The 25,589-nt window shown below is 40.2% G+C and overlaps 2 protein-coding genes across 6 annotated transcripts; both read left to right on the top strand.

Annotated features, from left to right (window-relative positions):
- The first annotated feature begins 1,096 nt into the window (after positions 1–1,096).
- On the top strand, positions 1,097–11,397 carry AKAP17A (A-kinase anchoring protein 17A). 3 transcript variants are annotated; one of them, XM_052664702.1, is made up of 6 exons: positions 1,097–1,194; positions 1,338–1,565; positions 1,809–2,551; positions 4,696–4,844; positions 5,925–6,165; positions 7,526–11,397. In XM_052664702.1, exons 3-6 carry the CDS (start codon positions 1,877–1,879, stop codon positions 8,429–8,431), a joined length of 1,971 nt encoding a protein of 656 aa, XP_052520662.1. In that variant the 5' UTR covers positions 1,097–1,194; positions 1,338–1,565; positions 1,809–1,876; the 3' UTR covers positions 8,432–11,397. The 3 variants fall into 3 exon arrangements, with proteins under 3 accessions (XP_052520662.1, XP_052520660.1, XP_052520661.1); XM_052664700.1 differs by having other exon boundaries at positions 1,338–2,551; XM_052664701.1 differs by lacking the exon at positions 1,097–1,194 and having other exon boundaries at positions 1,279–2,551.
- ASMT (acetylserotonin O-methyltransferase) lies at positions 1,220–24,527 on the top strand. 3 transcript variants are annotated; one of them, XM_052664720.1, is made up of 10 exons: positions 1,220–1,257; positions 16,007–16,164; positions 17,072–17,256; positions 19,148–19,322; positions 20,523–20,652; positions 21,296–21,364; positions 21,841–21,959; positions 22,675–22,815; positions 23,541–23,663; positions 23,921–24,527. In XM_052664720.1, exons 3-10 carry the CDS (start codon positions 17,185–17,187, stop codon positions 24,130–24,132), a joined length of 1,041 nt encoding a protein of 346 aa, XP_052520680.1. In that variant the 5' UTR covers positions 1,220–1,257; positions 16,007–16,164; positions 17,072–17,184; the 3' UTR covers positions 24,133–24,527. The 3 variants fall into 3 exon arrangements, with proteins under 3 accessions (XP_052520680.1, XP_052520682.1, XP_052520683.1); XM_052664722.1 differs by lacking the exons at positions 1,220–1,257; positions 16,007–16,164 and having other exon boundaries at positions 16,200–17,256; XM_052664723.1 differs by lacking the exons at positions 1,220–1,257; positions 16,007–16,164; positions 17,072–17,256 and adding an exon at positions 17,264–18,135.
- The last annotated feature ends 1,062 nt before the right edge of the window (positions 24,528–25,589 follow it).

Raw genomic sequence — 25,589 nt, 5'->3', positions numbered from 1 at the left:
TGCAGGGCCACCAACCTCCCCATTTAATACTAGACCAGGCTGCCCAGGACCCCATCCAATCTGGTCTTCCACATCTCCAGGGATGGGGCATCCAAAACCTCTATGGGCAGCCTGTTCCAACCCCTCACCACTCTGTAAAGAATTTCCCCCTTGACATCCAACACAAATCTTCGCTCCCTCAACTTAAAACCATTTCCCCTTGTCCTGCAGTTATCTATCCTTTGAAAGAGTTGATTCCCCTCCTGTCTGTAGGCTCCCTTTAGGTACTGAAAGGCTGCAGTGAGGTCACCCCGCAGCCTTCTTTTCTCCAGGCTTAACAAGCCCAGCTCCCTCCACCTGTCTTCATTCCAGCTGCCTGATCTCCTCTGGACCCTCTCCAACAGCTCCCTGTTTTTCTTGTACTGGGGGCTCCTGACCTGGATACATTACTCCAGATGAGGCTTCACAAGAGCAGAGTAGAGGGGGACAATCACCTCCCTGTCCCTGCAGGCCACCCCTCTTCTGATGGAGACTGTTTACAATTATCTGAAGTGCAGGAATCAAGTCAATGGAGGCAGAGTCTTTTTGGTGGCGTGCAGCAATACAACATGGGGACAAGGGGCAGAAACTGGAACAGAGGTGGTTTCATACAAACATAAGAACTTTACTGTGAGGGTGATGGAGCACTGGAACAGGCTGCCCAGAGAGGCTGTGGAGTCTCTTCTGGAGATATTCAAGACCTGTCCAGACGCCTTCCTAGCTGGGTGTTGGACTTGATCTCTAGAGGTCCCTTCTAACCCCTACAGTGCTGTGATTCAGTGGCTGGACAGGGCCCTAAGTACCCTGGATCTAGCTGTAGGTATCCATGTGCACTGCAGGGTAGTTGGATGATCTGATCCTTAAAGGTCCCTTCCAACTCAAACGATTCTATAATTCTTTGCTCTGAGGGAGAACGCAGATATAGCAAACACAGCGCTCCACAGCACCCAGCGCAACCACCCAGCGCCTGCCTCCGCCACAGCCACCGGCCGCCGCCCGCTGCGCATGCGCCACCGCCCGCTCTGTCCCACTCTACCGCCGCGGAGGCCGCCATCGCTCCCGGACAGGAAGCGGAAGTTGCGGCGGCTGCGCGCGGCGGCGGCGGCGGCGCACGCGGGGTTGGGTGCCGTTTCCTGCGGGGCCCACCCGGCACCCGGCCTGGCCCGGCGACTACGGGTGAGGCGGGGAGGGGGCGGGGAGCCGCGCCTCCGCCGGCGTCTGGTCGGGGACGCCGTCGTGGTTCGTAGTGGTGAGGCTGCCGAGGGCCGGTGGTGGGGCTGCGGGCCTTTATATAAAGGGGTGTTTTTGTGTCGTTGCAGGCAGCTCGCGAGGAGCCTTCCTGCTGGCGAACGGGGCAGCCTTCGCAGCGCTCCCCGCTGGGGTGCGTTTGTTGTTCGGGGCGGGCTGACGTCGCTCCCGTTCCTTCCTCCCTGCAGCAGGGGTAGCCGAGCCGCTTTCCGAGCCGTCGCCGCGAGCCGGCTTCGTGTGTGCCCCGAGATTGCCGTCGGCTCCTTTTCTTCTGAGGCCTTGCTGAGTTTTAATTATTTGTAGGTTCTGGTGGTTGTAAAGTAATTTAAGATGTTTGTGCCGCTCGGTTTTAGCTCGGTAATTGACTCTTGTGTTAGGAGACGTTGGTTGGGAATGGTTAAATGTCCAAAGAATTGGATTGTTTACGGATAAGGGCTGTTTTATTTGACTACTGTGGGCCTGCAACTTTAAACTTGCATCTTTATTTTATTTATTTTTTCTTATCCTGTGCTTTTTCTGTGTTATGGCTGCTGCAACGATAGTTCATGATACATCAGAAGCTGTAGAGCTCTGTGCTCCCTGTGGGTTATACCTTAAACCCATTACAAAAATGACCATCAGTGTGGCACTTCCTCAGCTGAAACAACCCGGAAAGTCCATTTCGAACTGGGAAGTGATGGAAAGACTGAAAGGGATGGTGCAAACCCATCAGTTTTCCACTCTGCGGATTTCCAAAAGCACGATGGATTTCATCCGGTTCGAAGGAGAGGTTGAAAACAAAAGTTTAGTCAAGTCTTTCCTTGCGTGCCTCGATGGCAAAACGATCAAGCTGAGTGGCTTCTCTGACATTTTGAAAGTCCGTGCCGCAGAATACAAGATTGACTTTCCTACCAGGCATGACTGGGATTCGTTTTTCCGTGATGCAAAAGACATGAATGAAACTTTGCCAGGGGAAAGGCCGGATACCATTCATCTAGAAGGCTTACCTTGTAAGTGGTTTGCAGCAAAGGACTCCGGCTCAGAAAAGCCAAGTGAAGAAGTCCTTACAAAAGTTTTCCAGAAATTTGGAGAAATACGTAATGTGGACATACCCATGTTGGACCCTTACAGAGAAGAAATGACTGGCAGAAATTTTCACACGTTCAGCTTTGGAGGCCATTTAAATTTTGAAGCTTATGTTCAGTATCGGGAGTATGCAGGTTTCATTAAAGCCATGAATGCCCTGCGAGGGATGAAGCTGATGTTTAAAGGTGATGATGGCAAGGCTGTGGCTTGCAATATAAAGGTAAGAAGCTGTTGTCACAGATAAATGTTAATTCCATAGTGCCTAAAGCGTACAGTTGTTTACCAGCTGGCATTACTATACGGTGAGAACAGCTGGCATTACTATATGGTATGGGGAACCAGTCCTAATGCAGTTCTAAAAGGAAAGTGGTAGAATAAACATGCTGTTAGACTGTAAACAAAGCAGGATGAGGCTTTGCTCTTGCTCTTTTTTTTTCCCTAAACAAAGCATTTACTGATACGAAAACAGCCAAGCAACTACCAACTATTGGGAACATTACTTGTTAGATGGATTTTATAAAGTAATATATATTTGCAAATCTTGTGTTTTAATTTAAAAAATAATTTGTAGCAAATTCAGACTTGCTATGCCTGACTTTGAAGTGCATTTTCTTTTGTATACACTAACAATTAGAAATTCTGGGAAGAGTAATAGCCTTTATATTTAATACTTGTGTTGATAAGAAGCTCTATCTGTCAAGTGTCAGAATTGTGAAGTAATGCTGCGTGGCCTCTATGGCCTGTGGAATACTGAGTTAATTGTGATTAGCGAACTTCATGAACAGAAAGGCCATTCAAACATTGAAACAACATGTTAGCCTATTTCTCTGTGAATCCAGTGTATTGAATTCATAATATTTACATGCTGAGTTCTTCAGATCTTTTTCTCCGTGACCTCGTTGTCTTAGAAGTTATTGGTGGGAGATTATCTGTCAGTCTCTTCACGTTATATCTGTGCAAGTATGGCCTAAGGAAAGGTTGTGATATGTTAGGAGACTTGTCTGTGTATTTGTATATTGGCTGAATTGCTTGCTTATTTCAGTATATTTGATTTTCATTCATCCAATGAGCAAACAGATTTCAGGAAAAAACTTGAGTACTCATTTATGTAATTTGGGAGCACGCAAATATTAATTTATTAAGTTCTAATTCAGGCAGTTATTATCTGGTTATCAAAGTTGGTCAGCTGAAACGTACACAGTGTTGTACGTATACCCTCCTATTCTCAAGGGGATGTGAAATTCAAACTGTCACTTGCGTGCAGTGGATTGAGGTTCCCAAATTTAGTTTCTCTTTGCAAGAGTATGCGTGCCTTCCTGGCAGCTGCCCTGGAATTGATAGCAGAGAGAGAAGACTGTGTCTGTGCTGTCAAGACAGATCACTTTCATGCAAGGTCAGAAGACTGTCCAGCTCTGTTTCTACAGGACTTTCATTGAAACATTGTTTTTATGTTGTTTGACCAAATTACACTGCACGGTATGTATTCCTCCTTCTGTGCTCCATGGTTCATGTCTTCCACAATACAGCAGCCTGTGTTACAGATCCCTGCTTGCACATGGGTGGTATTGCAGAGTTATAAAATCACTCGGTGGTTTGGGTTGGAAGCGACGTTGAAGATCATCTATTTCCAAATGCTCTGCTGTGGACAGAGGTGCTGCCCACTAAACCAGGTTGTGGTATTTCACACAGGATTTGAGGACACCACGAGTGTGATGTGTGTTCTTGGGTGCAGCTGGACATGGCCAAGCCGTGTCCATGCATTCTAGAAGATGAGCATTTCCCCAGATCTCACTGTTCAGTTGTATGCAGCATCATCATGTTGTTTTTCCTGTGTTAAATCTATAGCTATAAGCAACAGCCTAATATATCTCAATTTGTGAATCTTTAGGCTAGGGTAGGTGAGCAGGCACTTGCTTAAACCAGATGCTAAATGTTTTAGGACTGTTTATTTTCCCCAGAAGAACTTCAGGATTGCAGGGTTGCACACAAAGGGAAGCCTCTGTTAAGGCCCATTTCTGCCTAGAGCTGTGGCATACATGAGTTGAAATTTCAATTTGCTATTCTGGAAAACATTGGACAGCCTGGGCCTGAACCTCATGCAGTTTACAGCTGGCTATCAAAACACAGAAAAGTGTAAATTGGTACCTCATTGTTCTAGCATGTAGGAAGTAACCTTCAGAGACATTTCCCAGTCATCATCTTATGGTTCTCTAGTGCTTGTTTGTTTTGAAAAACACTTTGTTTCTGACTGTATTTACACTGTCTTTTGTTCTGTTGGTTTTTTTTGTTGGTTTTTTTTGTTTTTTTTTTTTGTTTTGGTTTGCTCTGTTTGCTTACATCTCTTTTAACTTATATTCTATAAAGGTTTCTTTTGACTCAACAAAACACCTCAGTGATGCATCAATTAAGAAGCGTCAGCTTGAAAGGCAGAAGCTTCAAGAGCTTGAAAAGCAGAGAGAAGAACAAAAACGCCGGGAGAAGGAAGCTGAGGAAAAACAAAGAGAGGAAGAAAGGTAGTTATTGCTTATGGCTCTCAGTTATATCCTGAACAGTAAAGTATGGCTAAACTGCAGTTACTCATTCCTGTTTGCATCAATAGAAAACAACTGAGTACTTGAGAAGTTTACTTATTCCTGCAGCTGAAGCAAAGCACTTAAAAATGAGTGAGAATATTGTAGTCCTTTCAAGGTAGTAAGGTTCAGGGATTGTGGGACTTGGAGATGAAGAAGGATAGTTTGAACTTTTTTTTTTCTGTAAGTATTTAATTCTAGGGTCTTGAAACACATTTCTTCTACTAGTAAGTAACAAATATTGTGAAGTTTGTTTGCTCGTAGCATTGGTATTTTTCTAGAAAAGAATGAGATGAAAGCATATTGAACAGTGGTATTTTAAGAAAATGGATGTAAATCCAGATGTCAGGTGACAATTATTCAGAATATAACTGTTAATGCAGATTTTTGATGCCCATTTGTTTTGATGGGTATAATTTCTCACTGCTTAATTTCTAATTATTTAACAGTTTCTAGAAGTGTGATGTAAACCATCTTATTGAAGCAGAACTATTAATTTACTCAGTAAGTTATTTAGGTTGTCACATATACTTCTGTTTGGTTCAACATAACAAACCTGCAAAATAGTCAGTTTCTTTAAAATAATCCATTGTAAGTCTGATCTCAGAAAGCTTTAGCATAAGCTACTGTTTTTCCTTGGTGCCTGCAATGAAAAGTACCAACCCACGCACTCGTTAATTGGTTTGGAAATTTTCATCTCACTGTGATGATTGATGCCTAGCTGCCCAGTAATGTATCATTATTGTCTCTATAGAATTGTTTTTTTTTTTTTTTTTTAATCTCTTATAACCATGTTTTATGTTTGAATATCAGCATATTTTTAAATATTGACAAGCTGGTGATTGTTTTTATCAGCACACGTAAAGGCTAAAAAATGCACTGTTTTTTATTTCAGTTATTCAGTAATCAACAAACGTATATTAAGAAAAAAACTAATTCAGAGTACGAAATATATTTTTATATGTAGCCAGAGTCTAAAGTTGCACCTGCCCTAGACAAGGTAAAAATCTAATCTCATTTTAGGAAGCAGAGAGAACTTGAAGAATATGAGAGAGAGAGAAAAAGAGAAGAAAAATTGCGCAAGAGAGAACAGAAGCAGAAAGATCGTGAAGTTCGACGAAACAAAAAGCAGCTTGAGAAACTTCAAGCTGAAGAACAAAAGAAACTTCAAGAGAAGATAAAGTTAGAAGAAAGGAAGCTCCTGTTGGCACAGAGAAATCTTCAGTCCATTAGGCTAATTGCGGAACTGCTAAGCAGGGCAAAGGTAATATTATTTATTGCAAAAGCTAATGAGAAACCCGGCAGAACAACTGATGTAGGTGGGAGTGGGGGGCTGCTGCTCCTCATGGGGTTGTACTAAACCTGTTGTTTAGTTCAAAAATTGAAAACATTGCAATGAGCCCTTGGTAAAATGTGCACATAAAGGTGAATGAAAAAGTGAACTTGAATCTGTAGTCCTTCCAAGACTAATTGGTAGTCCTCTCAAGGCTAGGAAAAGAATGTAAACATGATAACGTTAATTAAACAGACGCTAAGATATAAGACTCCTCATTTCTGATTTGGGTTTTGGTACTCTTTCCACTGTAGCCTTCAGCAGTTCCACTATTTCAGGTTTCAGAGAAAGGGGTTTCATTATTTGATGTTTAAAAAAACGTGTAGAATGATTTATACTCCGGAGCAAGTACTGTCAATTAAAGTTTTGAATGTTAGATTCTGTCTCTAATGGTGATGGTTTTATTTTTTCTCTAGTATTTGATTAAGATTTGGGTAAAGTTTTGTTAAGGTATTATGTAATACACTTGAAATTTTTTTTGCAGGAATGAAAAGCAGTGTGGCAAAGCACACTTTGTTCTTTGATGCTGGTCTATCCCAATAGTGTTTTTGAATTAGAGCTCATACAGGGCTAAATGGTCAATTGTATGCTGGGAGAAAAGAGGAGTAGTTCTTGTGGATTTTGTGGCCAAGTAGACTCATAAAATAGGAGTTTTATTTTCTGTCTATAATATTGAGGACTGCACCAAGCCATTTGGGGTGGAATTTAAAAAAAAAAAAAAAAAAAAAAAGTTTGAATCTCTCTTTAGTGTCATGTGTCAGTAAAGTGACTGACAATGTGAGAATCAGTTTCTACGTGACTGCTTTTTTTTTTTTTTAATAGATCTATTGTAAAATAGTTTATGAATTATAGGTCACAAAACTGTAGGAGAAATTAAGTTTTAAATTTGTCTGAAACCTTCAAGTGTTGAGCTTGAGAATTATCAAATATTTCAAATTGCATATGTTGCTCTTGCTTGTGTGTTACATTTCTCATACTAAGGGTGCATAAAGATGAAGCTTTTCTTTGCATTGTGAAACTGCTGAAACTGAATCCACAAAATTCTTGTCGATGTTATACTGATATTTCACTTTACAACAACTGCATGTTACAGCATTCTTTATGTATTTATTTATTTTTATCTCCTGTAGCAGAGGAAGCAATCTTTTTATTTTAGGACCTTCAACGTCTGTTCATAAGACATTTTATTTTCTTACCAGTTTGCTGCTTATGTGTTATGGTACGACTTGGAAGCATGAACAGATCTATAAGTATTTTCTTTACTGTTACTTTCCCTTTCATTGTCTTTCAGACAGTAAAGCTTTTGGAACAAGAACAAAATGAAGAAAAGATCCGTCTTCAGCAACTAGAGGAGAAACGAAAGCTTCAGGAGGCTGAGCTCAGACGTGTGGAAGAAGAAAAAGAAAGAGCACTGGGGTTGCAAAGAAAAGAAAAAGAGCTGAGGGAGAAACTACTGAACAATCTTCTTAGCAAGAAAATGGATGCAGTTCATCAAAGCAAAGAAGAAACGGAAGCATCTCAGTCTGGCACTGTGAAAATTGCTAGTGATGTTCCGCACACCGTGTCATCCAGCTGCATCACTTCTACCTCAGGACAGGCTGTTACAGACAAACTGGCATCAGACTCTCAAAGAGAACTACCATCCCCTGAGAATGTAAATGCTCAATGCAAGTATTTGAATGGCAATATTCATGACAGAGTTGATGTCAAAGAAGGTCAGAAACTTCATACCACGGACTCGGAGAGGTGTTCAGAGAAAAGAAGTTCAACACTGTCATGTGTTCCTGCCAATAACCAGAAGCAGAATACCTGCAAGAAGGACTCGCGCTGTGAGCAAAGCAAACAAAGCACAGAGCCAAGGAGAAGAAAGAGCCGTTCATGTAGCAGCATAAACACTGATGAGAGTAAGGGTAAGCGAGAGAGAACCAGGCACAGAAGAGATGCGACTTACCAGGATGAAAGAAGGAGGAGGGAAAGGAGGTATTATAGACACTCTAGCAGAAGTTACAGTCCTCGACGAAGTCATAGTCCTCGTCGAAGAAGTGTAAGCCCCAGACGTTCACATTATAGAAGAACTCACAGTAGTGAACGTAAACGAGACAGAAGAGAAAAAAGCCGTAGTCGCAGAAGCTCAAGCAGGAAACGAAGGTACCGGAGGAGATCACTGAGTAAGCAAAGGAGTACTTGGAGTGGGTAGTGGAGGCCCCGACTGTTTGAAAAGGCTGTGGTTGGACACAAGGGCGAGAAAGTCGTAAATGAGACCTCACTGGTGTGACTGCTATAAGAAAACACTTCTGATTCAACCAATGCATAACTTGCATCTAGTCCCTAAAATAGATGCCTGATTTTTTTTGAAGTTCTGTTGTGCTTTGTTGTCTCTTTCTAGGTTTCTACCACAATGTAGTTGTTCTGCTTGTATTTGAATTCCTACTGTGCTAAAAGCCAACCTGCTTTCTGGATTTTTTTTATTTTTATTTTTATTTTATTTTATTTTTTTTTTTCAGTTTTCTAAATTGTAATTTCAGTTGATTTACTTTTTCCTCTCTTATGTATGTGCCAGTTACAGGAACTCCAGTTGTGACAAGCTTTGACCTACAGATTTATCTAAAATGCTTTCTGGTGTACTTAATGAAATCATGTTTAACAAAGTAGAATTTTTCCTGATTGAGACAGATAACAAGACTTTCGTATGATTCTTAAAACTGACTATTAAGATATGCAGGAAATCTTTTAAACTGCTGTGATTCCTTCATACATCTGTATAGTGCCAGGCTTTGTTGCCCAAGCTATTCTGGTATGTAATGCCCTTTGTGTAGTAATACTTTCCATGTAAGAAAGGCACACTGGTGTAGGAAGTAAAAAAGCAGTGGTAAAAAGGTGGAAAAGTTGTTTTGTTGCCTTGTTGACATACTTGGCTTTTAATTACTTCGGGTGATGTTAGAGCCACTTGAAGCGTTTTTTCAGGTACGTACAGAGCTAGCCATTGTCTTTTGAAAAAGGGGCCTTCTTGCTAAATTATTTTTACTTGTGGTGTTGGAAAGTAAGGCTGCAGTGTCTCTTGTTAAATGCATTTAAGACTACATTTGCTTCTAAAATGGAGCTCAGGAATATGAAAAGCTATAACGTTACAGTGAAAGAGTTTATTTTGCCTTTTTATGGTAAAATTAAAGAGAAACCTGTTTCCAGTGAACTGAAGTCGCTGTTTTCATGTGTCAGTATGTTAATATCTGCAGAATTGTTGTATGAGAATCATTTTGTTTAAAACAAACAAACATTTGAATAATGAGGCTTAGCTGCTTGTCTTGCCAGTCCTGTCATATACAGCTGCATCCACTGTTAATTCAGCAGGATGTGTGCTCCTGGGGTGCAGTTTTCCCTACACTGATGTGGGGAGTGCCTCTTTGTTTCTCTCCTTGAATCCACAGACTGATTTATCTAGTCATCTCAATACCACCAGTTTCCTGAATTCTGAGCAGCTGCTTTTGTTGATGAGTTAATTTTCTACAGTCTTTGCTGAAGTATTAGAAATCTATCTACTTGAAGATAAACTTATATTTTGTAACAGTTTGGCTGAAACCCACTATAATGTTGATTGCAAGTTTTGATGGAATGCCTGTTTGTAAATCTCTGTGACTCTAGCCTGCTATCAAATAACTGATGTGCTATCCATGGTAACGTCATATTTGAGGGAAGGAAAAAAAAACCAACTGTGATTACATCTGCAGTTCTGTAAGAAGTTGACCTAAGGCTGTCAATACCAATGTTTTTGAGCTCAGGGTTAGGATTCTTACTAGTTTAGTATTTCCACAATGTATCCTGTGGATTTCCATTGGGATTTATGTCAGGATCTTGGCAATTAATATATGTAATTGGGGAAATGCTAGTATATAGTGCTACTTTCAGGAAGCCTTCATGCTGTTAATGCACTGTGTTATTGCCAAATGTGAAAGTGCTTAAGGCAGTGGCAGTCATCAAAAAGTGTTCATATTAGGAAAATCCAAGAGAGATTATTTCTCGATACAAAAGAAAGCAGTGCTGGATAGGTGGTTTGGCTTTTCGCTCTAAAGAAGGCACCAAGAGTAGGCTTGATATCCCAACCTGAAGTGATTAAATTCAGGTTAAATTCCCCTGATGTCCAATGCAGTGTCTGAGATCAGAGCAATCAGGGGCTGACAGAGGCAAGGGGAAGGATGTTTATCTGTCAGGCTTTGATTGTTTAGCCTGACACATCATATTGAGCACTGTCTTCATACAACATACAAAAAGTACAGTAGCATAAAGTATTCAGTTGATTAAAAGCCTAAAAGTGCTTTGAAGCTACTTGCAAATGCTTACTTAAAATGTGAGGAGAGAATATGAAGGTAGTTGTCTTTCAGCCAGCTTGACCCAATCACAGCCTCTTAAAACTACTGCTTAAAGTTGCCCAATAAATATGCTCACTGCAGAATTTCATCTAGTATTAACACTTTGAGGTATTGTTTCAGATGCATGTTTTGCTTCAAAGCTCTCCAAAGTCTTTTCAGTGCTGAATCCACTGAAATGAATATTGCATCCTGTTTCCTTGTAACCTGGGTCTGGCTGGGCTAACTTTAACTTCATTCATAGCAGTGAGCAGGTTGGTGGTGCTTGGTTGTTGTTATTCAGTTACATAGTGAGATGCACAGTGACATGGACTCCAAAACAAACAAAAAAAATAATAATGCCATCCTATGGTACCTGGGACTGCAAGATAATTTTTTGTCAGCTGAATGACAGGCATGGTACAGTGGTACTTCTTTATAGACCAGCTTCTTTGTCTACTCCATCTGTTCTATTTGTTGGTAACCCAGGACTCGGCATGTTCTAGTCTATTTCACTCCATATGGCCTTGATAATGATGCCTATAGCTGAATGCTTTTGTACTGCAAGTAACCAACAGCACCCACAAGGCAGTCAGTTTAAAACCTGTTCAGATATTTTTCTACTCTGTGATAAGTGTGGATGTACCGTGGAACTGTAGTGGGCGCCACCACGTTTCTGTTATTGGTTCCCAAATTCAGCATTGATGATGTCTTTGAACTGCAAAGAAACTTGTTGAGACTGTAATCTTTTGATACAAACACAGCTATAATTATGTTCTGCTCTGCCCAGTACCATCTATTAAAATTTTTTTCTTATTGCTGAGGTATGTGCTTGTAATACTTCAAAAACCTCGGTGGTGCGATAACATGAAGAACATTATTTTTGATAGTAATCACATGTTCTGTATTGATTATATGTCATTATATCTCTACCAAGTGCATTCTAGAGGTCTTTGTGTTTCAAATGAAAGAATCTGGAATACCAGCAGGCTTTATAATGGCTTCTAGAAGATTACATATTACAGTCACTGATATTTTGCTCTCTTCTGGAAGAATATTGTGATGCTGATTGTCTGCTTGTATTTGCAGGACTGACTTTGAGGAGCTGAAAAAATTAGTTGGTCTTTACCTTCTTTAACATTCATTAAGAGTTAACAACTAATAATTATCAAAGACATCCCAAAATGCTTTTGAAGTACTGAATTTATATTGATATGGTGAATATTGGACAGATACCGACTAGCACGTAAGGCTACTCTGTTAACTTTACTCTCAAGCATTTAGCTGCTAGAAATCCAACTGTGAGAATTTATGCAAAGGTATCTATTTGCATGTTTTAACTCCTGAAATTGGGCTATGAGAATTATGTACCAATGGTTATCCGACTCTTACTCCTTGCTTTGACTTGCCGTGAGATATGCATAACTTTTGTTTCATTGCATCAAAGTTATACATGTATTATCCCACTTGTTAGTGTTCCTATTTATTTCCCTTGCAAAGTGACTGGAAATAGAGATTGATATCAGCGTTTTTATCTGAAATATGGCTGGAAGAGTAGCTTATTCAACAGAAACTACTTCCTATACACAGGAATGCTCCAAGCCCTTCAGTCTCTTGTTGTGAGGCTTTTCATCTGTTTTCATCTGCTTACTGGTTGCCGTGGTAATTTTGATAATGGGCAAGTCTTACTGCCAGAAGTAATTGGGATGAGTAAGAAGTGGTTACTAAAACCATGACTATATCCGTATTTCTTCTAATTGAGTCTGCCTTTGTAGAGTAAGCTATTCAGTGACATAAAATAAAGGGTATGGTTGATTAGGTTGTGCTAATAAAACGTTTCAAATGTCATGTGAAAATTGCATCTTGAAAACTGTTAAGAGTAAATGGTAATTTTAACACTGGCTTCCAACATAGCAAATATGGGATTGTGTAGTTGATGACTGATCAGTGCAGTCTGGACATCACAGGTGTCAGCTTTAAGGCAGTTTTGAACACACTGTGTAAGAGACTTGCAGCTGCTCGTGTTTAAGAGCAGGGGTACAGGTATTAGTTAAGGCAGCAATTAAACCGAGTAGTTTGGTATGTGCCTTAATTTATAAATGGGTAAGGAAAAGCAACCTCTGTTAGCTTGTACTGTTATACAGGTTAAATCTTTTTTTAAATGATGATTAAAAGAAAATATATGCATTGCCTATGTCTGATATGCTGCCTTTGAGGTTTGGTTATAATCTGGATGCAACAGTCATTTCATTAAGTTTATATTGTATTATATTGACGTGGTCCTTCTCCAGCCTGACAAGCATGTTAATTGCAGAGTCTCTCTTGCAGAATCACAATAAATTTACAGAGCTGTCTCTAGAGTGTGTATAAGGCTGCAAACGGGTTGCAGTTCTTGCTTCAGTATGGGGTATGCAGAAGCGATCCCATTGCTGTCTTATGTTCTTATGTGTAAGTGTCACTTTACTGGTATCAAAAGGAAGTGTACCAGTATTTTTCTGTTGTACCTAATCTGAAGACTGAAGGCCTGTAATGCATGGCCTTTTTTTTTTTTTTTTTTTTTTTCCTAATCATAATACAGAAAGCACACTGTACCAATTTTCCTCTTACACGCTGTATGGCCCCAACAGCATCTTCTGCTACCTAACAATAAATCTGTAGATTGGTTTTGCCATAGGTACAGGTACAACTTCTGAAAGTATAAAGCTGTTTGGAATGTTCTTCAGTTGATAACTAATCTAGTCACATGTGCACTGTGGCAGCTGTAAAGTGAGTTCCCCCTGGTCTGGGTGGGATGCTCAGGAGTGCCATCCTTGAAACGATTATTTGTAGGACAAAGAAAAGGGTTGATGGTGTGGGGGTTCTCTGGGCAGCCCAGAAGTCTCAACCTGTCCAGCAGCAAGTGCCCAAGCAAGTATTTATCATCTTGCAGGGATAGATCTTCCCTGCAATTCTGTGCATGACTATGGGAATATGCCTGAATAATCTCCTAGGAAGTACTAGTAGGAGTGTCTGCTACTGTCTACCTTAACCAAGAAAGGGAAGGACTGTCAGTGTCTTTCCCTTTTGCTGTCTGCCCTGAATGTTGATCACAAAGAGCATAAGGCTGTAACAAGCATTTGAGATGTGTCCGCAGGTGATAAGAGGGGTGCTTACCCATGTCAAGCCATGGGGAGACTTGTCACTGAAGCTCAGTTTGGAAGTAACATTGCTTATGACTTCAAATATGTTCTCAATCAGAGTTTCTGCTGAGAAAGGGGAAAGAGACTGAGCTGGGTATACAGGATTTCCTGCCTGCTACAAATGGCTGCCAGTACTGTATGTGATGTAAACAGGAAAAACTAAAACTAGCTGGTTTCAAAACTGGTAGCCAAACATGAGAAGAACAAGAAGTGAAAAAGAAGAAAGTTTCATTGAAGCTGGATGTTCAGACAAAGAAAAAATATGATACTGTCTTAGCTTTTTAGCATTCTTTTTTTTAAAAAAAAAAACAAAAAAAAAAACAAAAAAAAAACCATCAGCTATTATCTTAATGAACTTCCAGGCCAACAGACACCTGACAATAAACTCAGTATGTTCAGAGGCTGAACGTTAGTGAGAACAGTTGTTTCCATGGTAGTGTTATAGAAGCTTGTTGGTGTTGTTGTGTCCCTGAGATTTATTGCTCATAAAGAAAGTTGTATGCATGAATATACTGTCAGCTGTCATTTCTCACCAGCAGGCACATTAGTTTTACTTGAAATATGTTTTATTCATTAAGAATTTCTTTTAAGCATTATACAAAAATGGTGTTTTGTTTTTGTCATATTTGTCTGTAGTGCAAAGATGAATTTATTACCAGAGCAGAAACCTGAAGATAAAGTATCAGCTTTAGCCTGAGTGTGATCTAAGTGCTATGACAAAAACCTTGATAGGGTTTTCAGAGGCAGAAATCCACTGCAAGTTCATCTCCATGAATGCATTTTTAGCTTACAAGGGGCTTAGGCTTTAAGCCCCAGTAAAGTTTACTTGGAAACAGCAACACAGTGCATGTGGCTCTAGATCAATCTGATGTGAGTTATCCGTAACCCTCCTCCCCTATATCTCTCTGCTGGTAGTAATCCCATTAGATGATTGCATCTGGTGTCCTTGACAGATGGATTTAGTCAATTGAAAAAGAACTCCAGGTGGTTTAATCGACTGTGTGGTTGTTTTATAACCAGAGCCTCTTGTACCTACAACTTTGCCTCAAGTGGAGTGGATCTACGGCTCATTACTGGGCTCTATCAGTTATGCACATAACCATTTTGTTATTTAGTTAGAACTACAAGAATTGAGATGTTTTAAGCATTTTCTTTTCCTGTAGAACTGTCTTTAGAATGGGTCTGAGGAACAGGGGAGAACAGTTTTAGATTTGGTGAAGTGAATGAATTTTGCAGAATCACAATTCCAATATGCATTACCTAAATGATAGCTGTGATTAGTCAATATCTTTTGGGGTGTGGGGATAGCTGGGGAAGATGCTTTTTTTTTTTTTTTTTTTTTTTAGTGTAGCCACATTATTGGAATCTGTTGTCTAGTTTTCCTTCAAAGAAGCCACCTCTTGTATAAATCAGCTCACATTTTACAGTCGCAGGCAAGGAGGTATGGTTCGATCTGCAGCATTCACAATAAAAAACCAGCAGAATCTAATCTGTACAGACACATCAGGCAAGGCCATAACACTGTAATTGCAGGCTGTGTTGTCCAGGATGGTGAACTCTGTACAGTTTGGGTGAGCTGTAGCTTTTTTATATTTGGCAGAAACGCGTTGGTAATGCAGTACACCTTGTGTTGATAGAATATAGGAAACATAGATGGTTTTTGCGTTGTGTACAGAAGGGAAAAAGGCTGATAACTACTTCAAGAGTTAGTTACAGTTAGCTAGTTATATTTCACTGTTTTATTACTGGCTGAAACAAATACAGTATTTTCTGGCTATAATGAAAGGAACATAATAGAAAATATGGATTGTCAAAAGGAAACTTTCAGTTGTTAAAGTTTTGCTGCATCCTCAGAGTGGCAAAAAGGAAAGTATAGGAAACTGAATTGGCCTGTTTCTTCTAAAAATGAGGTAGGATCGAAGGAAAAGCACTGAACTGGCCTTCTGCAGTTGCAGATAAATACAACCCTAATTCCTAGGAAAAGGAGAACATCAAAATTTTATGTTGGGACAGTAAGTGCACCTTTTTAAAGATGCAGTGAGATAAAATACACAAAGTGTTGAGCTGCATTGTATTGCTCAGGTTTTGACTGTTAACCTTACTGCTGAAGCACGGAAAAAAACTACAACTGGAAAAGCATTATTTTGTAACATGTTGCCATGGCCATATCACCCAAGTCAGGTCTGATTTAATCTTATTGACTGAAGGGTCACTAAATGTGTAATATAAAAACTGTGATTCTTTCCTTTCTAGAAAGGGCCTGCTTTTACAAAATGCTGAGGGCATGATGACCAGCATTTACAAGCTGGTGTAATGAACAGTGAGGCTGATGATGAAGATGACATCTATTCCACCTCTGTCATTTGGAGGTCATCTCGTGGTCACCTGCAAAATAAAGGAAAACATGAGGAGTAAGTTTAGGGTTTTTTTTTTTTGTTTTTTGTTTTTGTTTTTTTGATTTTTTTTGTAGACTTTGCTTGCGTGACAACTGTCAGAACAAATTTATCACTGTGACAAAGCAGGACAGCAGACAGGCTCTTGTAGCCCTTCCTTGGTCTTGCTGTTTCTGTGCCTATGGATAGGATGTGCTTCATGGCAGTCTGTGGACCTGTGCCTGTCACAGCACTTCTCAGGTCCCCTCCTGCATGCTTTGCAGTAGTTATGTCATTCTTTAAATTGTATGGCTAAGCCTTGATGTCACGCTATTCTAATCTGAACAGGTCCCTGTTTCAGTGGTATCAAGGTAAAGACTGTGTGTGTCTCCTAGCTCATGATGATTGATGGATGAGTGAAACTGGGAAGGTCAGAGATGCTTGGCTTGGCTAGGAGGATGTCTAGACCTTTCTGAACTGAGTGGATGCTCCTCCACTCATAACCCATGAGAATGTCCCAGTTTCACTTCTGAAGAAGCATGCCACCAAGTTGTCTTCTGTCCTCCATTTCATTGGGCTTCCTGTACTAGGAATGTCTCTCAGCATCAAGACATCAGTGTGATGGGATAGAGCTGCTTTTGAAGAAGCCTAGGATAAGACTTGGGTTTGGTTTATGAACTGGTGCATTATACTGAGTTCAGGTTCTTCATATCTGCTCTGTATTGTGATCTTCAGAGCTCGTTTTTTCCTCAGACATCTTCAACTTTCAGTTGTTTCTGAAATACCATCATGTTAATTGACCACTGAACCAATGGTATTTGCTTTAATCTGCGCCAACACTTCTTAGCCTGGTTCTTGATGATGAAAGATGCAAAGAAATAGTTGAGGCTGCCTTAAAAAAACTGTTGAAGGTAAATAACTTAGCTTATGTGTTTGTTAACCAAAGTGTTTCTCAGAAGCAATGAGATTAAGTGGATCAGCTGGTGTGCTGTGCCTAGTGGAAAGAAGCTTATTTAAATTAAGAGGAGCAGAGAACCTGTGTCTCAGTACTAAAGGAAGATGGACTCCACAGAAGACCTTGAGTATCCTCAAATCATCTTTCAATACAGCAATGGATTTTTAGTCTCAAAGGTAAGAACCATAAATCAGTCTTGGATAGAAATCTTAAAAGCAAAGTGAAAGATATACTCAAAAATCTCACCTTAGTTCCTTAATCTAAACCTTTAGAAAGAAAATTGTCTCATAGGAAACTATCCTATCTCCTCATCTAGCTGTGAAGGAAATTTGAGAAGACAAAAGTTTGAGAACTTTGGCTCCTCAGGTTAGAATTAATGTTTATTGAGATCCCACTGACCTTAGGATGAGCAGATCTTGTCGCTGCTGGAGGCTTTGAAAGCACAGTGCATTATAGCTGAGAACTTGTTGTCTGCCTCAAATGAGCAAGGCTCCTTATATCATGGGATTTCTTTTCTTTTTTTTTTTTTTTTTTTTGGAGTTTGAGAGCCAGAAGACTGCCTTGCGTTTCTGCCTTTTCCCTTTTCATACCCAACAAATGGTAAGACTTTTCAGATTTGTTCTGAGAGAGTTTCCTTTCTTCTCACATGATTTTTTGATTTATATTTTGCAGAAGGCAATTTTTGGTAACTTCCATTTGTTGTCACTTTTTGACTTTAAAAGGATGGTCTTCTTTAAAGCTATTTTTTCCAGACAGCATCTGATCATGGCACAAGGTTAGAATGAATAGTTGTAATTTCCTTAACACTTGCTGATGTTTGCCTTTGTGTGTGGACATAGGCAGAAAAATCCTGTCTTCCAATGCAGTGGAGGTTTTTTCTTCATTTACAACTCTAGTTATCTTTCCTACTGTCTTCTGCTGCACCTCTAGCCAACATGGTAACAAAAGGAATACACTTCAGAGGTCTGTAAATGCTGCTGAATCCAAAGGCTCCAGAAGTGCAGAACACTTAGTGAAGAGAGGAAAAAATAGATGACGACAGACCTTTCTGCTTGGTGAGAAATAAGATTGCCCAGCACTTTCAAAATTAAAAGCAATATGATGTTTTTGAGAAGCAGTCTCAACTTTGGTTAAGCCATGCTGTTCTTACTGAGGGTAAGAGTAGCTTCCCTTGGACGTTATCAAATCACTGTATAATCAGTAGTCCAATGAGCTGATGACGTTATGCAGGTTTTGGGGGGCTTTTAGGTGGTCAATGAAATAGGTTATCTGCTACTTACAAATTTGACTGTTTACAGCTAGAGAAGGATATTTTTGTTATGTGTAGTTGTGTATGTCTGTCTTAAGGCTTCTCTCTAAAGCTTATACATACACCTTCACTCTTTTTGAAAAGACAGTGCATTTTTGTTGGCCTGAATAAGGCTGCCATCTCGGTTGAGACAAAACTCCCTTCCCTGGAGACTCTGCTGTAGCTGTGGACTTTGGTACCTGAAAATAAATCAGTTTTGTGTGTGCGTATTACTCAAAGAGGGTCTACAGAGTGGGATATCCACCCCTTCCCTATAGCATATGTTAAATAATTAGTTGAAAGGGGAGGGGAAAAAAAAAAAAGAAAGAAAAAAAGAATGACCCCCTCCTCTGAATAAGACCAAACCAACAAAACATAAAGCCAACAAACTCACAGTCTTACCTTTGCTTAAGTTCTCCAAGCCAAAAAAAAAAAATCCCAAAAAACAGAGCAACCAAACAAGTGAGACTTGTAAATGTGTTCTGAAACAAAGCTAAAATCAAGAACATTCACAACCGAAGAATGGCCCTTAAGCATGAACTTTATAAGTCTGAAAAATTGTTTGGTTTGGCTAGTAAACATAAAAATAAGGTTGCACTATAAGGAATCTATGGCATTATCAGTGCTTAGAGAATATTCAGCTGGACTTGTGCATATAAAATAATTTTTTTTTTCAGGTAAAAAAAATATTTTATTATGTGCATATTTTCTCCAACAAAACAACTTGGAAATGCAGTTAACTTTGGTACTTTCACCTGAGCCCTTCCTCTCACTTCCAGGTTATGTTCACTGCCTGTGAGTTAGGAGTCTTCGATCTTCTGCTGGAGTCAGGACAACCTCTATCTTTAGATGTCATTGCTGCACGCTTGGGTACAAGCATCATGGGGATGGAAAGACTTCTGGATGCCTGTGTGGGATTGAAGCTTTTGGCAGTAGAGCTGAGACGAGAAGGAGGTAAAGAAGGAAGATGAAGGGGAATCACAGAATGGTTGAGATTGACGAGGACCTCTGGGTTCATCTGGTCTGACTCCTTTCCAGCAGGGCCACCCAGAGCAGGGTGCCCAGATCAATGTCCAGGCAGCTATTGGAGATCTCCAAGGAGGAGATTCTACAGCCTCTGGGAGCCTGTGCTTTTTCACCCGCACGACACAGAAGTGCTGTCTGGTGTTCAGACTTCCCTTATTCTTGTTTGTGCCCACTGCCTCTTGTCCTGGCACTGGGCATCATGAAAGAGAGCCTGGCTCCATCTTCTTTGCACCCTTTAAAGGGTAGAAGGAAAAAAGGAAAACTCTTAGAGTTCTCATGATTTTGAAACTGAGGTCCAGTGTGAGGAAAGGTGATACCTAGTCTTAGGCCGGTTACCATAGCTTAAAGAAGAGATCATCTGAAAGAAGCAGGAAATGTCGGCATGATTGGAGACATACAGAAACTCTCTCTTGGGGTTTCGTTTATCTCTAAACTTCTTTGTGCAAGAGCTTTAAATGATCTTGTACAAGATAACTATCACTACAGAACTTGTGTCCAGAGAAGTATGATGTGTGGGCATGATTTTAAGCTTTAAAACAAAATGTGAAGGCAACTTAAAAGCACATTTGTTTTCTTTGGAAGTTTTACCATTGTGTGAAGGAGCTTGTTAGGTTTCTGGTCTGAACTGAGAAGTGACAGGAATTCCATCTTGCCCTGAAGTCTTTGAGTCCATGTAATCAGAAAAGGCTGTGCCCATCAGACATCTAGTGATGATGAACTTTGAAATGTTTGAGTCCTGGTGTGGTTGTGTTTTCTTGCCCTATTTCAGGCTTACAGCAGGTGCTCTAGGAGTTCAGGGAACTTATTCTGACAGCAGAAGCATGTAGATAAATAATGAACCTTACAAAATGTTCCTCTTGCTGTTCCTGAGATGTTTGACTCTGAAGGAAACATAGGTAGATAGTGTTTACCCATGCTAAATGGGACAATGCAGATTTCACCAGCCCTCACCAACCCCAGAATACTGTGCTACACATTACCTTTGGAAGAACTAAGTGTAGAAGCAACGTGTTTCTCTGTTGGGATGTACAGATATGTTCTGATAATGTGTATATATATCATGCTGTACAATGGGCTTGGCAAGATGATATCATATATGTTAGTAAATGTATTTATTTCACCTCTTAGCCTTCTACAGAAACACAGAAATTTCCAATATCTACCTTACGAAGTCAAGTCCCAAGTCTCAGTATCATATTATGATGTATTACTCCAATACCGTCTACTTGTGCTGGCACTACCTGACTGATACTGTGAGGTGAGGATGAGGATGCGGGTGTTGCAGGCTACTTTGCTACATTTGTGTGTCTCTTCTTAGCGTCCCTAGAAGGGGTACAGAAGATATTGGATGGTTCTGAGAAAATAAAATTAAAAAAAAAAAAAAAAAAATCTACTGCTGTTGCTACTGCATGTTTGTCCATTTCTCCTCCTATCTCCTCCCTACAGTAGATCTAGAAAGGACCTCTGTGTGTTTTGGTATTTGGGAGACAACTTGTTCATTGCAGTTGCTTTTATTTTTGGAGACATCAAAATAAAGGATGAGTAGCAATGACTAAGGATACTTCTATTGCAAAGGCATAATAGAGTAGCTCACTATAGGGCATGGAGTCTCACTTATTCTAGTCTGCAACAAATGAAAAACTGGCTATGCATGAAGGTGGTGACTGGTGATCATCACACCAGTTTTGCACCTCTGCCTCAAATGTAGCTCCATGGAGAACAAGACATTCTTGTTGAAATATTTCGCCATCTTTTGGGAGTGGCAGGCAGGGATGTCATTACATCCATGGCACAGAGACATATAGTCTGTCTACTAACCTCAGCTCCTGTGTGTGTTTGCAGTAAAGAAGGAATCCATGCTAATATGATAATGTTTTGGGGTTTTTTTATTGCTATTTTAGAGAAGGAAGAAATCAATATGAAAGAGCTTTTGGCATTTCATCTGAAGACCTCTTTGGAGCCATGTACAGGTATTAGTATATTAATATAAATATATTTCTTGTGGTAGGCAAAATTTGTTTTTAATTATGACTGAGTTTTAATATTGTGATGTGAGAATTCAATTCATTAAAAACATCATGCAGAGTTTTCCCTTCTCAGCAATATCCATTACTGGAACACTTGGATATTTTGAATAGGAATGTATAATTTCCTATTATGAAAAAGAAATCTCAGGTCTCCCTGAAGTACAAGAACTAGCAGTAATACACTCATTGACTTTGCTATATTTAATTCCCAATTCAAGTGCATCAGTGCATACCTATTCCTTTTTGCTGGATAAGTCTCAAGCTTGGTTTATGTGCAAAGAGAAGATACTGGTTGCAAATAAAATGAGATGTCAATGCTTAAGCTAAATTTCTTAGTAAGAATTCTATGATAAGAGTCACTAAGAATACTATGAGTTACATTTCTAAGTTACGTTTCTGTATGCTGTGTCTGTTACTAGATCAGAAGAAGAAATGCTGAAGTTCTTGGCTGGCCAGAACTCAATCTGGAGTATATGTGGCAGAGATGTACTTACTGCATTTGACCTTTCTCCTTTCACACAGATTTATGATCTCGGAGGTGAGCATCAGTAGATCTTTTTCAAAAAGCCTCTGAATTATTTTTCCAAGCTTGAGGAGGGCAAATAAAAACATACAGAAGAGCATCTTCTATTTTATATGATGGGCAAAGCAATGGATAGGGTATATCTTAATCTTGTCAGCAACAGAGGGATGTTTTCTCATTCTGCATGTGTTTTTAAAAAATATTAGATTGGTGTGAGTATTAGGAAGCTCAAGTTTTTGTCCGTGGATTCTCATATGTGCATATAGTGGCTCATCTCATTTACATGTCAGATTTGCTCTTTTGTATTTCCTTGCTTGATATGTTCTTCCAGAGCCAGACTCTTTCTCCTACAGTCAGTGCCATTATATTGATGTGCCATTATGCCCGCACTCTCTTTCCCCATTGCTGCTGAGCACTGCTGAGATTTATGGAACCTGTTAGGTTACCTTACTGCTCCATCCCTCACTTGGCAGCTCTGTTTTTCACTTCCCACCTTTTGTGACCCACCACTGGCTGAGGTGCTGTGTAAGGGCTGTAAGAGCTGGAGCTGACCCTGCAGGCTGGAGTGGCCACTGCTGTCCTTCCTCTTCCTTTTCTATGGCACTTGAGGACAAACGTATGCCATCAGGTGCTGTAGAGCTGGATGCACCACTGCTGACGTTGCTTTACAGTAGGTGTGCAGAACAAGGTGGTTTTGTTTCAGCACTGATCTACTTTTCTCTCCACAAAGGTGGTGGAGGAGCTCTGGCCCAAGAATGTGTTTTCTTGTATCCAAATTGCACAGTCACTGTTTATGACCTGCCCAAAGTTGTACAAGTGGCCAAAGAGCGATTGGTTCCCTCAGAGGAGCGACGGATTGCCTTCCATGAAGGTAGGTGCAGACATCTCTGTGGGAAGGTGCTAGCAGTGGTGGGGCGATGTAGGCCTGCAGGGTTGTGGTGGGCAAGGGTTGCCTATGGCTGGTTGCTCACTGGGGAGATTGGTGACCAAAAGTGCCCTTGTTCAACACTGCCTTGAATTAGTCACTTATCCAGACAACGTGAAAGTACTGACAGCCAAAGTTGGTGTGCAGAGCATTGTGTGTTCCTCTTATCCAGTCCTCAAATAGCCTTTGTACCATCTGTGATGAAAATGTGTTTAGGGACATCTTGTGTTTAATGTCTTCAGAAATCTTTATTGAAAGGACTGAGTATTGCTCAAAGTTATGAGAAAAGAAAGAAGCTTTTGAAGAAGGGAAGAAATATGTTAAAGCAAAGATGAAGAAACAGGGGAAAGGCTGTATATGTACAGTGATGCAAAGAACTAGGAGTGCTGATGAGAAAGTAAGCTGTGAATAGAAAAATATGAATGCAGTAAATGCAGTACACCAGATGCTGAGTAAAAGGCATGACTGTGTAACTAGTGTTAGGAGGTGCAAACGTGTTTTCTCCTGATGGATTTATGGTGTAGCTCCATTTTACTGGGTTAGTCTGTTGAGGTCTGATGTGGGTCATAGGTCAAACCTAGAGTCCTTAGATTTTAAGAGAACAAAAGATACTTGCTGAACCTCCTCTTTGTTTCAGGAGTTTTGTGTGGAACACGTATTTTGCTTTACAGGAGATTTTTTTAAAGATTCAATCCCTGAAGCTGACCTCTACATTTTATCAAAGATACTGCATGATTGGGATGATGAAAAATGTGGGCAGCTGCTGGCAGAAGTTTATAAGGCCTGCAGACCTGGTAGGTGTGAGCTTTGGGGAAAAGAAAGGGAGACTCTCACCCATTAGTTATATGGATCACACAGCTTCAGCAACGGGATAGCCAAAAAGTGGGATGCTCCAATGCCTTTTCTCCCTTCTTGTCCTCTGTGATGAAAAAACAAGACTTAACTGAGAGGCTGCTGCTTATGGAAAGAACAGAATAGGATCTGGTCTAACAACTCAATTGAAAAATATCCCATCTTCGCAGGGTTTTCATAACACTCTTTGTTCAACCAGGTGGTGGAGTGCTACTGGTTGAATCACTCCTGAGAGGAGACAGAAGCGGACCTGTGGAAACCCAGCTGTATTCATTGAACATGTTGGTGCAGACAGAAGGAAAGGAACGAACAGCAGCTGAGTACAGCGAGCTCCTTGGGGCAGCTGGCTTCAGGGACGTCCGAGTCAGGAGAACTGGAAAGATCTATGATGCTGTTCTGGGGAGGAAATGATAGTGTCTTTTATTCTGTGTGACTAAGTACACGTGGACAAATGTGATATTCTTTTCGTAGAAGACTATTATAGATGTAGTTTTTATTGAAGGAAGTCAACTTCTCTGTTAGCTGATTATCAGGAGAATCATTAATAATACACTTTCGGTGTGTATAGGTTGTGAATTCAGCAGCCTGACTAGGGCTTGCCTTTGAATCTGAATAGCACAGAGAGAATTTGACATCTGTTCCACAGTAAATTACCCATGAAAGAAATGTGCAGTGTTGCTGCTAACCACTTTACATATTTTTCTTCTTTTTTATTTTTATTTTAAGTTTAACAGAGTACCTGACAAAAGCGAAGCTGAATTTTCATTTGTGGATTCCGGCATAATAAAACTGACCACTGTACTGAGCTGTGTTATATGCTTTTTTTTATTCCTTGGAACCAAAGTAGTATAAGACGACTATATTATATCCTTGTGGTTTATCTTGTCTGAGTTTCCAGAGAAAATCTCTTTGAGGTTTGGTGATTTTTAGCATGTAAAATGATTTATTTTTAAATTTCTTCTGGATTTGTGTTGAAGTTGAGAGAGAAAATTTTGTAGTCTAACTTGATGATTAGCTAAGCCTGGTGATGTTACTGAGGGAGTGGTGAGGTACTGAAGCAGATTGCTGTAGAGGTTGTATTTGCTTAGGTCCTGGAGGTATTCAAGGCTAGACTGGATGCTTCTCCATTTCTGTGTTTTGTTTTGTTTTTTTTTTTTAATTTTTTTTTTTTTTTTAACCTCCTGGACAGTAACCACATCATCAGATTCCCTGAATATTATTGCCATTATTTTTATCATCTTACTCACCCATTTCTTTCAGCATGGTTTTCAACAGTTCATTGTATTGTTTGATTTTGTGAGAAGCCCTGGGCAATCTGATCTAGTACTTAAGATAGCAAGTGGCAGCTCTGCCTGTGGCAGGAGGGGTGGGAGTGGTATAGGATCTTTATGATCCTTGAAGGCCTTTCCAACTCAAGCTATTCTGTTGCAGCTGGGAGGGAGAATGGTGCAGCCTTAGCGTTTAGCTGCATACTTGGTAAGTCTTCAAGAATTATCAGGAGACATTCAGTAAAATCATTTGGTCAAGCACTATCTGCAATAACTCACCCAGTTTTTGGAAGCAGAAATACAGACTGCTGGAGTGAGAATCATTTGGAAAAGGCAGGTCATTCTGTTGATGCAACATGAGCACTTGTTTGTTGCATATTTACCTGGAGACTGAGATGCTCTTCTTAGGAGCTCCTGAGAGATCTGCAGCAGGAAGGTGACTTTGCCAGGAGCTGCTGTCTGTGAGTAATTTGTTCTGAGTGCTGGCTGGCTAGACAGAGCGAGGTGCTGTGTCCTGCAGCAAGCAGGCACACATGCAAAGTAATCAAACGAGCAGCCAGTGGGCAGTGCGTGGGGCTGACTCAGGTCTTTGCTGATATC

This window comes from Tympanuchus pallidicinctus, unplaced genomic scaffold (assembly GCF_026119805.1).
Source record: "Tympanuchus pallidicinctus isolate F22 unplaced genomic scaffold, pur_lepc_1.0 scaffold6, whole genome shotgun sequence".
Taxonomy (NCBI): domain Eukaryota; kingdom Metazoa; phylum Chordata; class Aves; order Galliformes; family Phasianidae; genus Tympanuchus; species Tympanuchus pallidicinctus.
Note: the sequence above shows the minus strand (reverse complement) of the source record. Positions and strands in the feature narration are given on the sequence as shown.